We start from the raw sequence: 22509 nt of genomic DNA on the forward strand, positions 1-22509 counted from the left end.
CGACACGCTGCATCTCTCATGAGACTAATTTGCATTTTTAAACGTAACGAATGTCTGCACTCCTTCGTGCATGGTAACATGACTTTTCAACAATCAAGTTAAAGCACAAATCCTTATTAGCAATACTTACATTACAAAATGATTAAGAGTTGCAGAAACCTATAATTATTGCTATTCCTACATTTTGCGGGGTATGCTCAGGATGTAAAGCCAGCTGTGAAGACACACCAAAGAACACATATAAAGAGCTTACATCTTTTTAAAAATATGTGAAAACATACATATGTACAGAGGCTCCTAATGAACCTATTATCAACACTTTGCCACGTAACTTGGTTGGGAGTGCACATAATGTGCAGTGGGTGCTAAATGCAAGACATTCCACCAGGATTTGATCATTTTGATGAGGACTAATAAATCCTTTGGCGCGTCAAAATCCACGCACTCGCGGGCTTGGGCCAAAAAGACTACATGCAACGCTACAGGGAGACATGCAAAAACATTAAGATTTTACCTGTAAATGAACCAGGGGACACATTAGAAAACGATTGCACCATGGCAAGTGCAATTTAGCAGGGTATAAGCACCAGGGAAAAAATAGCCCCAATGCAAAAAAGATACATTTTCAATATGTTTTTTTTTTTCCAGGGCAAGTTTGCCCTAGTGCTAATACCATTTCGTATAAGCACTAGGGCAAACTTTGCCCTGTTTCAATAATGCAGTAAAAATTAATCTTTTTTACCCGAAGGCAATTTTTGCCCAGGTGCATATAGCCTACCAAACTGCACTTATCATTCTGTAATAGTTTTCTAATGTGTCCCATTGTTTTTAAAAATAGGGCACACTTTGCCCTAGTGCTAATACCAAGGCAAACTTTGCACTTGCACCAATGCAAAGTTTCTGTAATCTGGCCCCAGGGCTGTTACCGTGCGCAGCTTTCTGATAATCAGAAAGCAGCGCAGTTGGAGCACACAAAGGAAGAAAAACAAACGCAAACCTTTGATAATCTGGCTACAGGTTGTTATGGAAGACCTGAGATTCCAGAGCAGGGCCAGACATTCAATATCGCTTGAGTGGGACGTCCCTTCCAATAAAAGCACCCCAGTAATTAGTGCCAAATGTCATTTGCGAGATCTGCCAGTATCTTGTATTTCAAGGATGATTGACTGAGTTATCCCCTGTCCTAACCTCCATCAGCAACCTGATAGATCCTTGCGAAAGGCTTCTCATCCAGACTAGTTCACACCTGAATTCATTACTTGATCTTGGAACACATTAAAGTCTGATCTCCCCTTCGATGCTTTCATTTCACCCCTGGTGCTGTCTTATGACATCTGGGAATTGAAGGACCACCTTACATTAGTCTAACCATGTTCCCGCATGCTAGATGTTTTGAATGTTCAGTTAAGTATATGAAGCACTGGGTCTGAAAATGTTTTGCTGGACACAATTACAATAGTTTATCCAAAACAAAAATATATACGATGAAGGGTGATTATGGTCATCTGCATGAGGTCCTGTGGGTTATGATTATTGATTGGCTAATCACCAAAGGAATTTTGGCCAAACACCACTGTGTGAACCAGAATTAAAAGAACCTACTGCAAGATTTTAAGACGGGTATTAGCAGAATTGCAGCTCTTCAGTCCAACCTTTCCTACCATTGCCCTGAAAGAATGTCCCTGAAGAGCTACATCCTTTGTATCTTGGAATGGTCGTAGATCATCCAGTAGTTGAATTACCTTATGTTTAATACTGAGAGCACGACTGTCTTTCTTTTTCTTCTCTAGGAAGATACTACTTATGAGTCCCTTTGCATACTGCAAAGAATGAAAGATAGACCATGTCTTAGTGAGATCTAGTACTTCACTGTGGCAAATATTTCGTCAGAAAGGATCTGCATCAGACACAGGGTGTCAGTGTAAATCAGCAAAATGTTCAATTCCAGGCAAAAGCCTCAGACCAGTGATCCTCAAAGATTTCACTCCAGTTAATTTGAACAATTATAATCATCACCCTCAGGCACACCTCAGGCACACATTCGTGAAGCGTGTTAGCATCCACATTTCATTGTGATAACACTGGAAATGCTGAAATCATAGGGTTAATTCCTAACATCTTGTCACAAACCTTAATTTATAAATCCTAGATAAAGGTAAGACAAGTCTTGTAGTTCTGCGATCAACCTTTTAGATCACAAAAGCCTGCTCGATACTTTGAGAGATTTGGGCAACTGCAGTGAGGACTCAACGGCTTGGGCAAGTCTGGTATACGCTATCTAGTATACACTCTTTGTCCCCTCCAGCACCCATCTGCTGTGGTGTCCCTCAGGGAGCATGTATGTCCACAATCCTCTTCAATATTTACATCAAGCCTCTATGGGATCATACAATTACTGCAACCACATCACTGCGACCCCTAAAAATGTCTTTCAACGCCCTTTACACCCCATATATATGTGGGACAGGTGGGTATGGCATATAATGCATGTAGGGGGGGGTTTGCCAGGGTATCCTCCACATATATATGGGGTAAAAAGGGGGTCGAAATTAAAAGGTGACATTTTACGCTGGTCAACGTGTAAGCGATATTCAATCAACACTACAGCCAAGTCAATGCCTAGTCTGGGATGCTGAGGAAAACCCTTATTAATGTATTTTTATGTCTAGTTCAGTACTCTGGACGACCACCCTTGTATAACACCCCCCTCTTAGAATCCCCCTGACCCCACTGAGCCAAGAAGTAGGTTTGTTTTGCAAATTAATTTGAGAATTTAAACAATATATATATATATCACACTTTATAATAAATTAATATCTGATAGTACACTTAGACATATAATGTTGATCAACAATGGGTAATCTGGCACTAGCACACTTCTTTACAATCAATGAGGAGTTAGTACAGGATGGATAAAGTAGCAAAAATACTTGTATGATTTCAAGGGAAAAGCAATGAGGAATAAAATGCAGTACAGAAATACTTGATATGATTTTAGCAAAAGATAAGATAATCACTTTTTCTCTGGCAATTCACCCCCCTCCCCTATGCAATGTAAGAAATGGAAGGAGATGGAAAGAGGAGCACAAAGTTCTCAGGAATGCAATCAAATACAATACGAAATTCAATTCCCCCCAGCAAGCTTAGAGGAAACAGGTAGGAGTTTGAAACACAGGCCCAAAATGCTTTTTAAATTTGATGGCAATGGATGGGAAAATGTGCCAATGATTTTAATTCCCTCTAGAGATTCAGGGTGAGTGGGAGATGCGTGTTGGTATTAGTTCAGGCTCACTTTAGCAATGCTCTATGAGTTATTACCAAGTTGCAAACGGATTTTAACAAAGGAAAGAATGGAGCTGCTATTTTGACAAGTGGAGAAATTGAGCCAAAATCGCAAATCGCGGTAAATTCCTGAGTGCGTGAATCGTGATTGCAGCAAAAGTATAAGGAGTAGCAAGTCGGTTCTAGGCTTGTTGGAAAGCTTAGATTCTAAGCTTTCAGAGGAAAGTTAAAACGGTTCCAGAGATACGGACGATTAAATAAAGGTAGTTTTTCGGATTAAAAGTAAAACTCAAAATGACAGGTGACAGCTTGCAGCTTCAGAATTGACAGGTGACAGTTGTGCAGCTTTACAAATGACAGATGACACGATTTCTAGGAGGCTGTTTTACTTAGGTTAAAATAGTTTGGATTAGATTATTTTAACTAAGAGATTGGTTCTGCACAGTTCTGCTAGGCACTCACAATATAGATTTGAACTAGGCCTCGTCACGGATCTGGTCAACACGTCTGGCTGCGGTTCTGTCTGCTCGGCGGGTCAATCAGGCACCGGTTCTGCTCACAGCGATCTGGGTCAGCTCTGCTCTGCTGGTCTAGCCTCTCTGGATTCAGTGGCCTGTGGTTCTGGATACTGCTCTGCTTTCCGGTCCGGATCAAGTGGATTCTGGATGTAACACTGCTTTCTGGGTACTGGCAGGAGTTCTTGGCAAAAGAATTCAGACAGCTCGCCCGGCTGTGGAATAGTTTGCAAATGATTTTGAGGCCTGCTGACAAATACTTTTGCTTGCAGTGGGCCTTCTTGGTTCAAAGTTCTGTAGTCTCTGTTTAGCTTGGAAGTCTAAGTGTTGCATCTCTGGATGTGAAGTCGTCGGTCAGCATGCTCTGCAGCAAATGGAATTGAATGTCTCTACCTGTCCCAGCAGTCTCTTTTTATGTGTTTTGAAAATGGGTGTGTGCCTGGGCCTAGCTAAACCTGCCCCTCTCTACTTGTCATTGGCCCAATTCTCCCCTCTCCCATGATTGGGGAAAGGAAATGGATTGTCATCATGATGAGGTTTGTTTATGGGTCAGAGGATCCTCCCCTGGTCAGTTTGCCCACAAATCTATATTTGATTCAAATACATCTTTCCCAGATATACAATTTGTTGAAATTACATGTGCACATTATATATTCCTTATGGTCCATGCTTGTCCGCCTCTGATCTTCCTGGGGGCTTGCATTCAAAAATGACAACATTTTGCGCTTTTTAACTAGTTTTGCAATATCGGACATTTACCCAAAATTACACACATGTGCGCAAAGAGTATGGACATTAATTGATGACGTGTCAGATATTTAACATGCAGACATTTGGAGTGAGACCCTATTTTCCGCTAGCAACCCCCCAGAATATACCACAGGGTCCTAACACCTCTCAAAATGTTCACAGAAAAATCACAAAAATAATGATATTACTTATATAATTCTGACAAGTCCGCACTATGAGTTATCTATCTTTTTAAAATTATGCCCTGGTCAAAAAGGGGTGTGGCTTCCCACATCACAGGGTGGAATAACTGGTTTATCCACTTCCCCCAAGCTCAGCTGCTAGCAGGGGCACTGCCCCTCCCAGTTTCCCCTAAGAGGAAGCCACTTTACGACGCCCCCAATATAACATGTGCCTGAGTCAAGGGAGTTGCATTGTTCTGTTCCTTCCAGTTGCTAGGTGCTCCACCCCTAATCTAATCAGAGAGGTGACAACTCCTTTTGGCAAGGGGCAGCAGGATGCAGCTAGGCCTGGGAAGAGTGGCTGAACAGGTTTCTCCTGTCGGGGGTAGTTGTCAGGCAGAATCCAGTTTCACTAAGACAGGTTTCAGCTAAATGTCACTTTTTGTTCCCAGTTTTCTACATTCAAATTAAACTGACAATTTGTACCTATACATTAAATAATTACTTCCTTCAAGTCATTTCAGAATATGGTTTTACATTCTTCCACCTCTTAGCAAGTCTTTCCTTGGTCTGGTTTTGTTTCATTTGTGCAGTTTTACACAAAAGTCTGGTGGTTTTAAAACGCCGTCTTTCTGATAGTGGTGAGTACTGGTAATGCAACCATTTTTGGGATTAAGAAAATGAATTCCCCACAGTTCTGGGTTGCTTTTGGCAATCAGCATTGCCATTCCCAATGGTTTCAGGCTACTGTGTGTGTAGCCCAATGGTGGTTAGGCAGTGCCCTCCTGTGCTCACAACATAGGCAAAAATGGGTGGCAGCCTATTCTTCATGTTTTCCCTGGGCACTCTCTGGGGAGTTCTGGCCATCATGATGTTTTCCATGCCAGTACTGCACAGTTTTATTGTAGGGCTTGGATGCATGGGTAAAAACATCCCACACCGTGAAGTGGTCAGAGTAATCACATATATCCGTCTCTATGCATATTATTCGAGCAAAAGGGGATCCTTTTTACAAACTATTCCAATGACACGGAGCTCATTCTAGAGATCTCCGGAAGCTACGAGTCCGACATGACCAAGGTAGAACCGACATATCAGCTGGTGGAATCAAGATGACAAACAATTGGCTTTGTCTAAATGGGTGCAAAACTGAACTCCGGATCTTCGGGTCGAGTCAGTAAGTACTAAATTGCCCCAGGATTACAAAAGCTTTAAATCCTGAACTGCGAGATTCCCATTCCTAAAAGGTAAAACACCTTGGCGTATACTTAGAGCCCTCACTAAGTGCACAGACCAATGTAACAGAACTCGCTGGGAAATATGGCTACCATCTTAGGCTGCTTCATAACATTCAGCCTTTTTTCTCTGAGATGAGCTGTGCCACAATAGCAGGAGTCAGCATCCAGGCGCGGCTCGACTACTGTAACGCCTTGCTGATCAGAGCAAGTACACCTTCCCTCCAAAGATGCCAAATGATTCAGAAGGATGCCGTTCGCATCAGTACAAGAACCCCACTGAGAGAGCACATCTCCAATCAAAGGAAACATCGACACTGGCTTCCGGTGCTGGCTCGGATCCACTTTAAGTCTGCCACCTTAGTACATCGGAGCCTTTACGGATTGGCTGCTGCTTACCTGAAATCTTTGGTGTCAGGCTATACTGCGGCCAGACCTCTGCGCTCCTCAGACTTGTTCTTGGTTAATTGTAAGGGATTTTAATGCAAGAATGGACTGGGCATCTCCTTCCTGACTTATGCTTCAAATCTCTGGAACTCACTTCCCTTGAGTATCAGACAGCAGCAAAAACTTCCCACCTTCCAGCAGTCCTTAAAAACGTTTTTAACGTTTTTATTCAAATAATAGCTTTTCCACTCCTCCCAAACCTATGTACTTGGTATTGGATTGTCTCATCTTTTGATGTTTGTTCATGGTGTGTCTATGTGCGCCCCAACACCCGCGGGTTTAAACCAGCGCGCTACAAATAAATTAAATTAAATAAATAAATGCATACATCCAGGCATACAACAGTGCAATGCTCAGACTCGGGATGAGATCTGGAGGGCCACTTCTATGTGCTTGCCAAGGGAAAGGGGTGGCTCAGGAAGACCGTGGCAGAAGTGGGAGAAATTAATATGTGAAAATTGGTTAAGGCCATTTGACCCTATCTGAGATTTATTTGTGCTTGACCTTTCTGAGCAATGTTTTGATGAAAACGTGGTTTGCCATGCTTTGATTGCGGCTCAGAGAGAAAAGAAGAATACGTAAAGCATAACTGGGGTCACTGCTCTTGCCACAGAATAATGCAACAAAATTGTATTGTCTGTGAAAATATATTTGTGAAAAGTAATGGTGCTTAAGGGTTGACTAACACAAATGCCAACAGTGGCAGATCCCATCCCTTGAAATTGAAGTTATGAATGGGCATGTTTAATATATTCGGGTTCAACTGCTTATTTCTATTTCACAAAATATATGTGTTTGGAATTGAAAGCCATTGGCCTTTATGCAATCAGTGTATGCCTTTTTGTTGACCTTTTCCATGTATAAGCATCGCCCTATACTTAAGAGGGGAACAGGATAGAGCTTGCTGATGGAAATGCTGTTTGACTTGAGGCACTCCTCAAGTTGCAGCCTCAGCCAGCTCAGCCTTTTCCGGAACAAGGGCGGGTCTTTCACTTGCCCGCTGACTTTTGAAAGGTTCTGCAAATTCCCTAGAAGGTGTGTAACTGCCCCTCATAGTAGCCCGATCATTGGTTCCTACATTAACCAATCCTTGCATAAACCTTGGACAAAAAGACATCTAGAATTGAGGTCTTCACCTTGTCAATGGATTTTGTAAATTACTTCCTATTTATCCAATTCTTTCCAGAAAGGAAAGCCGAACAGGAAGCCTTGACGCATGGTGCTTGATGCTAAATTTAGTTATTTGTAGTATTGTAGTGAATGCTGGTCGCTCTCTCAATCCAATGTCCGAGTAATTTGATTTCCGTGACTCTGCTGTCACCTCTGACACTTCCTTAATAGGTTGTTTTTCCTTTCAAGGCTTACTACCCTCTTCCCCACTCCTTATTAAGGCCTTCTAGCAATTATACAATACACACAAACCACCAACAGACAGCAGCCACAGGACTCGCCTTTAGCACATCACAATTAATTGAGCCACTAACCTCTCCTCTTTATTGCTGTCACATTCACCCACATCAGCACCTAATCAGACCCAAAGTGATGAAGACTACCATACCTTGAGCTCTTTCTATGGATAACATACTTCCAAGTTTCTCTGCCAAACCCATAGATAGCAGTTTGGCACACAAGAACCAGGTACTTCTGTATTGCACCCATCAACACCAGAGGTTTCTTTCTTAGACACACACAGAAAGGACACTTATAGTGGCAGAAAGGCCCTATACAAGACCACTTACATTACATCACATATCCATGGCTTCAGATACAGGTTCAGAGAAATAGAAACGTCTTCTTTGCGTCCTTCTTAAGACCTACCCATTCTATTCTTAATGCCACCATTGTACGTGGATAAATGGTCAACATCTCACGGTTGTAGCTCTATCCACCACAACTTACAAACTGATGTGTTCTATTTTCAGGTGGTCTGTTTAATCTTCAAAGAAAGGTTTTCTAAATCTTCTTTTACAGGGGCTGTTAATGAGCCTGAACGTGGATCCGTGCCTTGCTCAAGTATTCCGGAGCTTAGGCTGCCTCTTCCTGAGCCAGTCTGGGATTGGCAATGGAGAACGAGCCCAAGGAAAGTCTGACGCTGCTGAAACTGATGTTCTCCTGACGTGCCAGGCATCTGCCTGTGGTGCTTTAACCGCTTTCGGGTCTATGTGGCTAAGCCTTCAATGTAAATGCGATAACACTGGGAATGCTGAAAAGACAGTGCTCGTTCTCAACGTATTTTCATGATATACTATCGCAAACCTTCATTTATAAATACATAAATACACAAAACAGTGCAATGCTCAAAAAATGAGATCTGCTTGCCAAGGGAAATGAGTGGCTCAGACAGGCTGTGGCAGAAGTGGGAGAAATGCACATGTGGTTATCAGTTAAGGCCACGTGACCCTGTCTGGGTTTTATTTGTGCTTGACTATTCTGAGCAATGTTGTGGTAAAAACGAGATTGCCACACTTTAGTTGCGGCTCAGAGAGAAATGAAGAATATTTAAAGCACAACTGGGGTCTCTGCTCTTGCCATAGAATGATGCAGCCATATTGTATTGTCTGTGACAAGATATTCCGTTAAAAGTAATTAATGGCGTTAAAGAGTTGTCTAAAACAAATGCCCGTGGAGGTAGAGTTTCACTTCTACCCCTTGTAATTGGAGTTATTAATGGACGCATTTATCATATTCGTGTTCAACTGCTTATTCCTATGTCACAAAATATATGGGGTTGGAATTGAAAGCCATTGGAGTTTACATAATGAATGTATTCCTTTATCTTTGTCTTTTTAGCAACGTTGTTTCCTGGGATTTACAAAACCCCAGCAAGGTGAGGTGGTTTATTTCTGTTTGTGTCGATTTTTTTTTAAGAGATGCAAAGATACATTGTTACAGATGTGTGGCAGGATGACTAATCGCACATAGGGTTTGGATGAGGTTGGCGTCATAATTGTGTTATTGAGTCATTTGTTCCCTCATTAATAGTGGCTTGTTTGAGCCTGCAAGGACGTAGACGTTTTTCCTCCTGCTGCTCTATCCACTTGTGCAATGGAAGTTTACTGACACCGAAAGAGGCAGGGTGTCATTTCAGATGAAATGGTAATTGAGTGGGACCATCAGCACTTGCACATAGGCATTGCTGGTCCCCCGCATGCAATTGTCAAAACTCTCAAAGCGTAGTGTAAAAGTAAAGAGTAAAGCAAGGCAAAATCACCTCTACTGTTTACTTTTACTCTCCGCTTTGAGAAAACTAAAACACGCCCTGGAAATTTGCTTTACAGACAGTGTTTTATTATGGATTCCAATGGAATCCGCCTGCTCATTAGCAGATGTTCATATGAGGCATATTCTGTGGAATCCTTTCGTTTTACACTTGCATGAAAATCCCATGCAAGCGTACAATGAAGTGCTCTCATGAGATAGAAAAGGAAAGCAAAGCAAATATGCTGTCTCCAATTTTGCTGCCCTCCTTCGCATGATGTTAGGCAGAATCCTGTGCTGTGCCCTTAGGGACCACTACACACAATTAAGACTACAGGTGGCAGTACAAGTTTTACCTTTGGTAAGAGCCTGTACTACTATGTTAAAGTGGTAGCAGTGGCGGAGCAGCCAGGCTTATCTCAAGAGTATATGAGCAGTAGCAGAGATTACACAAAGAGACCACAATTACTGTGACTCAAGCAAACACTGACTCAAGGTTGCAGGTAAAAAATATAAGTACATTTATTTTTCAACCATTTGTTATAAACATGACACTTCTATTAATTCAAAAACCACACGTAAAATACACTACACCTAACCAATTCAGTTTGTACGGTATCATTTCAAGGTAAGTACCCTGTGTTTTAGCGGACCGGTGTTGTGAAACAAAAGACGTTACCGGGAATACACTTGCGATCACTTTTTGACAGTAATGACAGTTCGGTCTTACTAAAGAAACACGTATCCGCGGCAAGAAATGTTACCGGGGCAAAAACACACTTAGCACCTGAGATACCCAGAGAGAGTTGGGGCAAAAATCATAGGCAATATTTTGTCAAGGCAGACAGAACCAGAGAACACTCTTAGAAAGAAATTCAAGAGTCAATAGGCCGGAGCCAGTGTCAAGTGGAACCGGGTTCCTGTTGTCGAGGATCACACAGTCGGATAGTTCACGATTCAACGTAGCCAGGAGAACTTAGATATTGTCAACAAAGGAAGCAAAAGTTATAAGAAGGAGGGAAGACAAGGGCAAGCCTTGGAGGTGAAGAAAAGGGATTCGCCCTAATTCCTTGAGCAGAACACAGTACCTTATTCAATGAGGAGGCTGGTGCCAAGGCTGGTGTGTCTGCAGGAAACTACCAGGAACAACTGTTCCTGGTAGTTTCCTGCAGACACACGGTTCCTGGAGCTTCAATCCAAAGGATGACACCTGGAGGGGTCTGCACCACACAGGGCTGAAGCCGGCAGCAGCGACAGTGAATAAAAGGTGTGCTCCTTAAACACAGGAGAGGCTCTTCAGATGGCTATCCAGACCACTACAGCAGGGTGTAGCAATTTCAACCACGAAGAGGATCCTCTGGCTGTAGAAGATGAGCTGGTTATCCCCACCAAGCTCAAGGGAAGAAGACTCCGGACTGGATCTTCTCTGGTCGTTGAAGGGTAGATAGCGCAGGACTGCAGCAGGGCTTCACCGGGACGGGATAGTTGCAGCAGTTGACTTCTTCTGACTATGCAGCCCCCCCTTTATCCAGTAATGGAGAAGGATAAAGGCAGGTATCTCCCAGGTATCTCCCACGTAATGGATGGCTTTTGAGATGGATCTACTTACATGGGCATTTCTGCTCTTTGCTCAGGAAGCCAGCCAGACTTTTAGGACCCTCTTTTGGTAGGCAGCTCACCCCAGGCCTCTCCCACAGAAAGATCCCTACAGATAGACCTCTCTCAGATAGGGCTCCCATGTCTCCAGGCAAGGTTTACCCTGATGGCCTTGGTAGTTCTCCTTGCCTCTCTGCAAGTTGTTCCTTGCAGGAATCCTAATCATAATTATTCTCATAACTGAGTTTGTGTACATCACACACATTACATTTTTACAGGGTCCTAACTGGCTTTCCATCCCCTTTAATTTGAACAATGGGTGGGCTCGATAGGACACACACTGCTTCCTTTATTTAGGAAAAACTATATTCAATGTTTAATCAATGGCAGGGCATAACATGGCCCCCAGTTTCCATTTCTCCTATGACATCTGACCAGCCACCTTCTTTATCTTAAACCTTTCCCTCCTTGGCTTCAAAACTTTGGTTGGTGCTTAATGCTCTGTTTATGGGGAGGCCAGACCTTAAGGTCACTTCTGCAGGACATGTTATCAGCAGCTGCCATAACTATCAATCTACTTCTTTGTGTATTTTAGCATTTAACTTGACAATCAGACCTGTTTCCTTGGTGGGCCCAGCCAAAGGTATTGAGTTCAGATTTTCAAAGGGTCTTTGTCCAGAGTTAATGTATATTTGATGTGAATATTTAACCTTGAAGTCGCTTCTGTTAGTCATGTTATCAGAAATTCCCCACACATTTGATCTCTTTCTCTGTATATTTAAACATTTACTGGAAACCAGTCCTGCATCCCTGGTATTCATGAAACCAAAGGGCTGTGAGGTCAGGATGCAGATACACAATTCAGTTCACAGTTCAATGGGGAATTTCAGCTAAGGGAGAACAACAGGTTGCAGTTTACCATTCTGCAAGTCTAGCATATTACGGGTACCCACTGTGTACCTGCAACTTTTAATGCTGCACCAGAGCCTGTTGTTCATAAATAAAATATTTTCTTTATTTAGTATTATAACAGAGGTCAATAAAACAATCTCCTGCATACAGAATAGGCCATGGTTAGCACAGGGAATCAGTATTCCTTTATGAAAGCGAAACAGGCCTTTCTCTTACAAATGTCATTTTAATAGGTTGAAATCAAGTCTCTTATCACTGGATAAAAGAAGTCTACCATTCAACTTCATTTGTAAATTGAAAAGGCGTTATACCTCCTTTTTAGCTTCCAATGCACAACTATTTCTTTTCATCCCATGTGCACTGCTGCAGTTTTCAAATCTTTCCATGTATAATGTGTTTCCTTAATATAACAGTTGAAATGACATGAGTATCTCTTCGGTATTATCCACGCACAGGCCATTATTTACAATGGTAAAACGATCGCCCCTTTAATTCTCCAAGTAGGCATTTCTATTCAACTGTCAGTTAAAATGTGAACAGTAAGTGTCTTCATCCACTTGCACATTTGTCCATTTTAGTAAGGTTTAACTAAGCCCATTTCTTTCCATGTCACTTGGCCTTAAGTCAGAAAAAGAAGTGTTTTGTACTGGCTTGAATTTTCAAATGGTTAGCACCAGCCAGCTTCACTCTTAAATCCTGGCCTGGCATGGCCACTTTATTTCTGACACTCAGAGACTATATTTTACCCCACAGTTTCAACACCCCCTCCAGGATCTTTGATTCAGGTCACTCAGAGAAAAGAGCAAGGAGAGAGTGTGTTTTTCCGCTTTTGGCTTTGGGTAATTCCATGAATTTCCTCCCTGGAGCATGTCCGCGCATTTCCCTGTCCCGAGGAAGTGTTGCTCTGGTCTATACTCCACTCTTGTCAGAATTTTAGGTTTTGGTCCTGGACCCCTCCCTTTCCTGTAGCTCAATCTCCGGACTGTAGAGGCAAGGAATTATTTAATCTGCTGAGAGTAAAAGAGAGGTTACGTATTTCATACAGTCCTTATTTCTCTGGTATCATTGACATACAAATTGACAACAAAACAAGGAGTTATACTTTGATTTTCTCTTGACATATACAATCCACAACCTTCTCTAATGTTGACCCGTTCCAAGTATGAATTGTTTTACTCCCTGTAAGTGTGTAATTTTCTCCATCCGGGTCTCCATCCTTTCCTTTCATTCTTCAGATTGTTTCTGGGCTCTACACTCACTGGGTTCTTCAGTCATAAAGTCTGTCTGCAGTGACAGCTCTTCAACTGATTGATATGGACCCATTTCTCTTCCACATGTTCTCCTTTAGGGATGCAGATCTTATAGCCGACAGGTGAGATTTTAGCAACAATTTCAAAGGCACCACGCAAAGGGGGGAGGACATTTCGCTCCTTGGTCTGGTTCCTCTGGAAATTGTACAGGTAGACCCTGTCTCCTATTTTGTATTCCTTCTTGGTAGTCTTTATTGTCGCAGTGGGTTTTCATCCCCTTTGCTGACTTTTCTAAATGTCTCTGAGCGTAAGTGTGCTGAAGGTGTTTACTTAAATGTTCAATGTACTCATGCGTCATGGACGCATTGATCAGGGTCTGCTCTTGAGTTCTGTAGAGCAGATGATGAGGTATCACAATTTTTCATCCAGTCATGAGCTCAAATGTAGAAATGTTTGTTGCAGAAGAGGGTGTAGACCTAATGGCCATCAGGACAAGCAGTAATTGGATGTCACAACTAGGTCCAGAGTCCACCACAAACTTCTTCAATATGCCTTCAATTGCTTTATTTTACCTCTCAACTCCCCCTGTCGAGGCTGGGTGGTAGTCAATGTGGAGTTTTCCTTTTACCCCTAGTATGTCCCACATCTTGGTCATCACCTCGCTGGTAAAAATACTTCCTCATTCTGACTCAATCCTTTGGGGAAAGGCTAAATGGGGGAAAATGTGTTTCATCATTAGTGTGGCAGCTGTCTCTGCCTTGCAATTCGGGGCCGGAAGACATTCCACCCACTTGCTAAAAAAGCATGTCACGGTCAACATGTACTTGAATCCTCTAGAGGAGAGAATACTGGCCCAATGAAAACAACTTGCAAATCCGACCAAGGCAGTGCCATTCTCCTTTTCTGTAGGGGAGCTCTGTGTGTGAGGGAACTCGGCTGAAACTGAGCCCCTTTAAATAGATTTTGAGGTCCTGTCCCATGTGTGGCCAGTATGCGACCTTGTGCAAGATTTCTCTGGTTGTATGAAACCCCCTATGACCGGCAGCGGCTGCGTCATGGGCGTGACTTAACATCAGGCTTCGGAATGAGGTAGGTACCACTCACAGGTCACATCCAAATATGGATATCTGTACCAACAAACCGTCTTGGATTCGGAACATTTTGAAAAATGCCATCAACACTCAGAGATCCTCCTTCCCTATATAATTGGATTCTGTAAGAGGAAAATTCATGAGGTCTTCAATATGTTGATAAAACTTCCCAATTATTGTGTCCTTTTTTTGTGCAGCAATTACATCTGCATCTCGGGCTTCTTTACACCACTGGGCAGTTGAGAGTTCATTTTTGGCATGGGATTTGGGACCTGGTGACAGCAACAACGTGAATTTCCCCTAACAGGGATTCCGTTTCTAGGAGATCCCAGTGAGTGGCACTGGTTTTGGCCAACTTGCCAGCCAAGTCATTTCCAGGTGTGTCTGGTTCCTCTATTTTGGAGTGACCTCTGAACTTTTCCCAATAGATGATCATCTCATTAGACGTTACCAGATCATCAATTGACTGGATTCATTTCCCTTTCTGGAGCGGTGTGGTATACGCACACAGCATGCCTCGATTTTTCCAATTAATCAGGTGTTCCACAAACCGATTCCTGGCGTAGGTCCTCATCACGAGCCTGGCGGTAACCCTTAAATGCAGCAGTAGTGCTTTTACCGCCGCATTTAAGGGTCTGCCAGATCATGGCCCTGGCGGATTTCCCACCAGCCCTGAGCTGGGGGGAAATCCGCAGCAAAATTGCCGATTTTTGGCACTATTACCGCCGGTGGGAAATTCACCAGCGGTAGTAGCAGGAATTTTCCCCATTGGGCCCAATGGGCAATGAGGAATTCCCGAATGGGCCCAATAGGGAATGGGCAATAACCCTTCCGCCAAACCCATGATCCGGCGCTAATAGCGCCGGGGGGTTTGGCGGTAGGGCTATTAACACCGGGGCAAATAGCGCCGGCGTTACCGCCCAACTCGTGATGAGGCCCATAATCTGAATCAGTGATTATGACCAGTTCTTTGAGTTGATGTGGCATGGCAGTGAGGATGGCTTGATGTACTGCCATCAGCTCTGCCACCTAACTTCTATTTTGTACCCAGCAGAGGGTTCTGGGGCATCATTCACCCAGGCATTCCCAATTGCCTACCACTAGTTTTTTTTCCCCTTGATTTTCAACATGGTAGGAGCACCCATCCACGTAAACTGTGGGTATCCCCTGACATGTGTCTTCTTCATAGATCTTGTGTGGCGAAGTTAAGTATGCCTCCATGTTATTGTTGGTCATTAGACTTTCACCCTCAAGAGTTTTCTTGAGCACAATCATGCAAGTCCGACAACCTTTGCGCTTGTTTTGGCAATATATGGCCTGCACAGGCAATCCTTGCATGAACAGAATCCAGGAAGTAATTCTGGAATTACCCACGTTCCCTGTTCAGATTCAGTCACTTTGGGGATATTGCAAGGTTTGGTGAGGAGTCTCCACGATGATGTGCTCCACCTGAATGAATGGGCGGTAATTCTTCAATGCCCAAAATGATGTACCTGTTTGCAATTGTTGCCATTTTCCTCTACAGAGGAAAAAATCTTGCTAGCATACAAGATTACTTTGTTGACCTTGTTCTGCTTTTGGTATAATACTGCCATGAAGCAAGTATCTGAGAACCCTGTCTCCAAGAAGAACCCCTTGTTCTTTATGGGGTTTGCCAAACAAGGTGCTTGGGAAAGCCTTCTCTTTAGTTATTTTGCTGCCTCATATTGTTCTGGACCCCACTCCCACTTGACCCCAGCCTTTAATAAATGGATCAAGGGTCGTTTCACATCTGCATAGTCTTCAATTCACTTTCTACTATAATTAGTGAGTCCAAGAAGGCTTCTTAATTCTCGCAGAGTAGTAGGGTCTTTCAATTTCAATAATGCTTCCACCTCTTTTGCATGGGGACCGAGACCCTCAGGGGTGATTTCATGCCCTAAGAAGTTCACGTGGGTCTTACACCACTGTGCCTTCTTAAACAACAGTTTTGCTCCGTCTTTGTGCAACTGGGTCAAAAAGTAACGTATTTCAGCAACCTGTTCCTCCAAATTGTAGCTCTTGATTAAGACATCACCCTCATAGGCCAGGTTTCCCATTTCGCCCAACTCGAGCACATGGCCTTATGTAGGAAGATATTGAATTAATTCCCAAAGTTTATGTATCTAAAGGGGCTGGGGGTCCGCATGTATTGCTGCCCCCCAAAAGGTAAAGGCAAGCTTGTACTGGTCTTCCCTGTCCAGTAACCGTTGGTCAGGTCACTGGCGGTATACACCTTTGACCCTTGGATCTGGGCCTTTCCCTGATTAATGTAGGGAAGGGGCCATCTTGACATGTGAACCCGTTTATTTAACTCCCTAAGGTCTGCGCAAAGTCTGCATTGGCGATTGGATTTGGGTATCCCCAGTACTGGGTTGTTAAAGGTACTGTGGATTGGACAAATTATCCCACATGGGTCTACATTTTTAATAATCTCCATGAGGACTCCATAGATGTGAAAGGCAACCAGTATTGTTTCACAAATACTTGAGCCATCTCGGGGTCCATAGGTATAGTGGTTGAATGTATTTCAGTGCATCCATAATCATAAGAATCCACTGCAAAGATGTCCTGAAAATCCCCCTATTTACAACGTACATCAATGTCGTACAGAATCCAGGGTACCACATACATACAGTGTTTATGTAATTGCATCACTGAGTTATGTAACTCAAGATGAAATTTGGTCTTCATTTGATTACTCTAAGATTTATAAGAACATTCCATCCGTTCAGTGACCAATTTGTAACATAAGCCACTGATATATATGCTCACAGGGAAAATCTAAACCAATGTTATATAAATCCGTAAAACAGTCATGTGGTTCAACATTCTTCTTAGGGACCAATCTGGTTTACATTCATTGATTACTTAGAATCTATTCAGTGATCAACTTACACAGTGAAATAATTTCTACAGGTTGAAGATCCTAGAACAATGTGTAATCATGTGTCACAGATGCCAAAACATCTGTTTCAGCATCCGATTTTGCTCCTCGGTCTCAGGCAATTGATTTGTTTTTTTGACCATTTGCTTAAAGCCTGGAAAGACCTCAGGCTTGGCAATTTCTGTGATATCTTCCAATTGGGTGGAGAGATATCTTGTTATGCTGTTGGCCTGGACATGAGGTTTCAAGGTTGGAAGGTAGTTGTGTTGACTTGGAGTACCACCGCATCCTTCCTGATGTCACATGTCACCCCTTCCACACTATAAGTCCAGGAAGAGTACACCAAGAAATTCCTCCCTTGACTGGTGAAAATCTTTCCTGGAGGGATACCATCGTCGATATGGAAGCAGTCATTTGGATTTGGTCCAATGATCTAATTACCTAAATCTATAGAATAATTCTGAGCATCAACCACCCTTCCAATAAAGGTGTCTGCATCCAAAGTGATACTTCGAGGGTCGCTGTTATCCACCAATATTCAAATGGTGTCATGTTCTAGGTCAGCTAGGGGTGTAAGGTGTAAAAACAGACCTTACTGTTGGAGATGATAATTCAGATCCTTGTTTTTGAGGTCCTGTCGTTGCTTAATTTTTAGGAGAATTGTAAATTGTCACATCTTTCCTGAGATGGTAACCTCTTTGCTCACTAGGACTTCCACCGAATATGACAGCAATTGAGCTGACCAAAAGGCTTTCTGAGGGATGTCAACGCCCATGGGGTTACCCACCAGCCGGGACCGGGCTTTGTAATTAATTAAGTCCAAATTAATTGTGAAACAATTGAGAATGGCACTGCCTAAGAAAATCGCAGAGGGGACATCTCTCACAACCCAACAATTATGTTCTATTCTTTTGTCACCCATGGAAATCTTTAGCATGTACCATCAATGAATTTAAACATGGGAATGGTCTGATCTTTTGGGAGTTTCCTGAATAATGCTTCGCTGATTAATCTTCTTCCTTTATTCACGCATACTCTGGTGAGAACAGGCTCCTCTCCCTGATTTACATAAATGGGGAAAATGTCGGATGCATTGGCATTTGGGTGTTTTTCTGATTTTGGATTGGTATAACATTTCAGAGTATTTCCTTGCAGTGTGGAATGCCACTTAAAACTGTGAGAGAGATTCATGTTTAAAAATGGAGTAGCGTTCCCATCACCAGTTTGTGCTCCGACAGAGATTACAGTGATGTCTGGGACTTGATTGTTCCTAAAATGGAATACTATTTTGTCTGACCATTGTTCAAGCATGTGGAATGTGCCATTCAAACTCACATAGTTTGTGCTTTGTTTTAATTTGATTGGCCAGTTAGTCTGAGTGCAAAGGATGTTGTTCATGCAGTCAAACAGGGGCAATAACCTCTGAAGGAGGTCATTCCTCAGTAGATAAGGTGTGCCCTCTTGAGTGACGACGATAACTGGGTATTTCATCCTATGTGGCCCAATTTTGATCTCCAGATCTGCAGACCCTTCGACGGAAATTTCATTCCCATTAAAGTTTTGGAGTTGTCCTGGAAGAGGGTTGAGGAGAATTTGGTGACTCTCCACCCTTCCTGAATTTAGATGGTCAAATGCCTTTTTGGACAGGAGGGTAGTTTTGGATCCAGTATCCACCAGAGCTGATAATGCACACTGACTCTGTACCTTTATGGAGGCATAAAATCTTCCTTCTCTCTTTGAGGGGACAAAGAAAATGCGCATTCTGTGTCAGAATATGGGAATCTAGAAAAAGTGGGATTAGGAAGTTCCCTTTTTTCCCTCATTCTTTGCTGTCTCTCTTTTCCTGGATACAGTTATCCGAACCTGTTTGTGGGGAGGATACCTCAGTGCTTTCAGGGTAATCTGGTTGACATTGTTGGGGTTTACAAATGTGTTGCTCTACTTCAGACTCCATACCTACCCTGTATAAATCTTTTGGGACCCACTTTTCCTTGCGATTGATCCCTCTATCCCTGAAAGAGAAGATTTTGTTCCCTGGATCCTCCCATGATTCATCTCCTTCAAAAGGGAAAAGGTGGACTTCCTCCACAAAGTGGGTTGTCTTTTTCTTTCAATTTCTCCTACTTACCCTCTGTTCCCTATGTTCCAGCTTTTCAGGGGTAGACGATTTATGTTCAGGTTCAGAGGTTTCCAGGGGTTTATTCTGGTGGGAAAGTAAGCATCCTCTAGGGCTCCATATCTCCCTTCCAACTGGGCCGACTCCTCTGGAACCTGTTGGTTGTCGGAGGTTTCTTCCCGTCATTGTTCCGGGGCACCAGACCCGGATGCTGAGTTATTCTGTGCATCGGTGTACAGTTGCAGGTTCTACTGAGCCCTCAACATGCGACCCAAGTCTTGGGTTAAGTGTTGGACTTGTTGCACCAGTTGAGACATACTTTCTGGTTGGTAGGGATGTCTTGATTCAAATATTTGCTGCTCCCTGAAAGTGTAGCTGTCCCTTCTCCTAGAGTAGCTAGGGTATTGGGATTTTCCCTGATAATCTTCCATCCTAGGTCTCTCTTCTCCCTGATTTTGGAATCTATTGTCCTGAAAGCTGGGAGAGAGAGGAAGATTGTTCTGGAAATTGGGGTTTGAAGGGTATCTGGGAAAGAAACTTAGGTTGGGGAGTGGAATATTTCTTCCCTCCTGAGGGAAGTTCTGAGGGAAGTTTTGAGGGAGGTTTCCTGGGGCAGTATTTACCTGATTGGGCCCCACCATGTGCAGGGGGAGTAAATACATACCCCCGGATGGGTCTGTTACCCTTGTATCCTGGTCTGATATAGGTGGCAGGGTCAGATGGAGTGTTGGTCTGATACCCTGCCTGGCTACCACCCGATAGTGTTGGATCTGAAGGTCACTTCTGCCTCTCATTTTTTTTGTTGGTGTTTGTGGAAGGAGTATTTTTAGGCCCCTCCGTTTCCAAGTCCAATATCGATATGAATATTTACCTCTGCTACCTGTGCAGCAACGGGTGTGTTTGATGGTTTGGGGGTTTTAGAGTTGTTTTTGTTTTCAGAGGGCTTTTGGACCTCATAAATCCAGGTGGCCTGCTCTATCACCCAATCCAAGGTCCTAAACTAATGGAAATCCCTTACTAGTTGGGTCATAGTGTATTTCGGGAGCGCATGAGAGTATGTGTTCATGAACTTCCAGTTGTTTTAGTTTCCTGAGTACTGTGCAATGTGTTCTATGTAGAAGCTATTGAGAAGTGTCATTTTTGCTGCTTGAAGCATATAGGTAAACCTTTGTTCTGTTAAGCACTGAAGATCCAGGGTTTAAGGCAGGCAGTCATCTATGGTGTCGATTTTCCGTGGTAGCAGATTCCAGTGTTTGGCAACTATAGTCAAAAAGGCAGAGGGCCTCATTACGGCTTTGGCGGTAGGCATGCCGCTATTGGCGGCATGGCTGCCACCAAAACCGGGTCCGGGTTCCCTGAATGGGGAATTACCGGGCCATTCCGAGTTCGGAGGGCCCGGTAATTCCTCCCTCTGGGAACCCGGGCCCGGACCTTCCCCATTCCCATTGAGCCCCCTTAGGGCTCAATGGGAATGGGAGCGGGAGCTAAAAACAGGCCGATTACGACTGGCCCGTTGTTAGCTCACTGTTCCCCTCGTGGGACCCGGACCCGGTAAAGATGCCTGGTTTCACCACACGTCCTTACCGGGTCCTGCGAGGGGACCTCGTAATCAGGCAGAATGGGAATAACGGGTCCGCATCCATTAGCGGACCCCGTTAACCCATTCTGCCTGACTTGTCTTCATGTGTCTCTCTGCAAAATCTTCTTGTTTCTAAAATTTTTCTTTTTTTAACTTAGGTCTCTGGTTGGCTGGTAGAGTGAGATTTTTATTTTAAGGAATTCTACTTCTTGACCTTCAAGTGCTCTGTGGTCAAAGGATGGCCTTACACTGGATCCTTCATTTTATTGTTAGACAGTGGTATGCTCTCAGAGCTAATTGTATCCTACCCCCCAATCATCTATAAGCAGATCATTAACAAGTAAATATCAACTTTCTGCTCTCACAAATTAATGAACTTCTCCCCCAAAACAGGAATTGTACCAAATGTTTTCAAGACTCCTTATGTTAAACCACTTCTAAAAAACACAGATGAAGACCCTTCCAATTGTTGCCCTCTCTCAAACATTCCATACCCAGTCATAATTCTAGAAAGCTATGTGTACAGCCAAATCGTAGATTGCTCACAGGTTGTTTTTTGACCTATGGAAGGCACAAAATCAACACTATTTTCCATTTGGGATAACCTCAAAACGGCAGCAGATGACAACATCAGTTAATTACCCGTACACCTCATTAGCCTTTGACAATGTTAACCACATAACTCAAATTAGAATGCCCGAAGATACCACACTGAATAACACAACTCTACAATGGATGAGATCATTCCAAATGTGCTCCCTCCTTCAAACCCACAATTCATTACTTGTGTAGTCCCCCATGGATCAAAACTCTCACCGCTCCTCAACATCAATATGAAACCTTTGATTCAGATGATAAAATGTTGTGGGCTTATCTGTTAAAAGTATGTGGATGACACACAAATAATATACAAAAGGATGACCTGCCTCATGTAAATAAATTAATGGTTGATGGACAATTTCCTAAACTCAACACAGACACAATGGGCATAATGTTATTCTCACCTCACACCACATCTGAAACAATTCTAGCATGGCATTTAGAAATGGGTAGCTGCCCAAGACCATTTTTCTGAATGTGTGGGGCAGTGGTTATTAGACCTGCTTCACATAATACTGCATTGAGAGTGTGACCCACAGCGTGTGTCACTCTTTTGACCATTTGCTTGAGGTGACAGCTGGCCATGTAGGAGCTCAAGTTTTTGGTTGCCAATTCTTTTTGCTGCTCAATCCAAATGTTAAAGTCTCCAAGGACTATTATATGTATGTATTGTGTCACTAGGTTAGCAATTACATCTGCCACATGTTCTGCAATGGCTCAGTTGTGTGATGGCGGTCTGTAAATGAGCAGAAAGAAAAGGTTGGTTTTGTGGTTTAGTGTGAGGTGGATCAGGAGTCTGGGAAGTTCATGTGGTGTGAGGTTGATATTCTGGGGTGTTCTTTGTGTGTCACACTGATACCAACCTCCTCCTC

General features: G+C 43.2%; 1 protein-coding gene across 2 annotated transcripts in view; it reads left to right on the forward strand.

Annotated features, from left to right (window-relative positions):
- Window positions 1-22509, forward strand: part of TESPA1 (thymocyte expressed, positive selection associated 1) — a 913752-nt gene that overhangs the window by 639420 nt on the left and 251823 nt on the right. For both annotated transcript variants that reach the window (XM_069653203.1, XM_069653204.1), the window contains one exon: window positions 9181-9217. In XM_069653203.1, coding sequence (XP_069509304.1) covers window positions 9181-9217 — 37 coding nt within the window. The remainder of the gene's footprint in view (window positions 1-9180; window positions 9218-22509) is intronic.

This window comes from Ambystoma mexicanum, chromosome 3q (assembly GCF_040938575.1).
Source record: "Ambystoma mexicanum isolate Mex_15411 chromosome 3q, UKY_AmexF1_1, whole genome shotgun sequence".
NCBI classification, from domain to species: Eukaryota; Metazoa; Chordata; class Amphibia; order Caudata; family Ambystomatidae; genus Ambystoma; species Ambystoma mexicanum.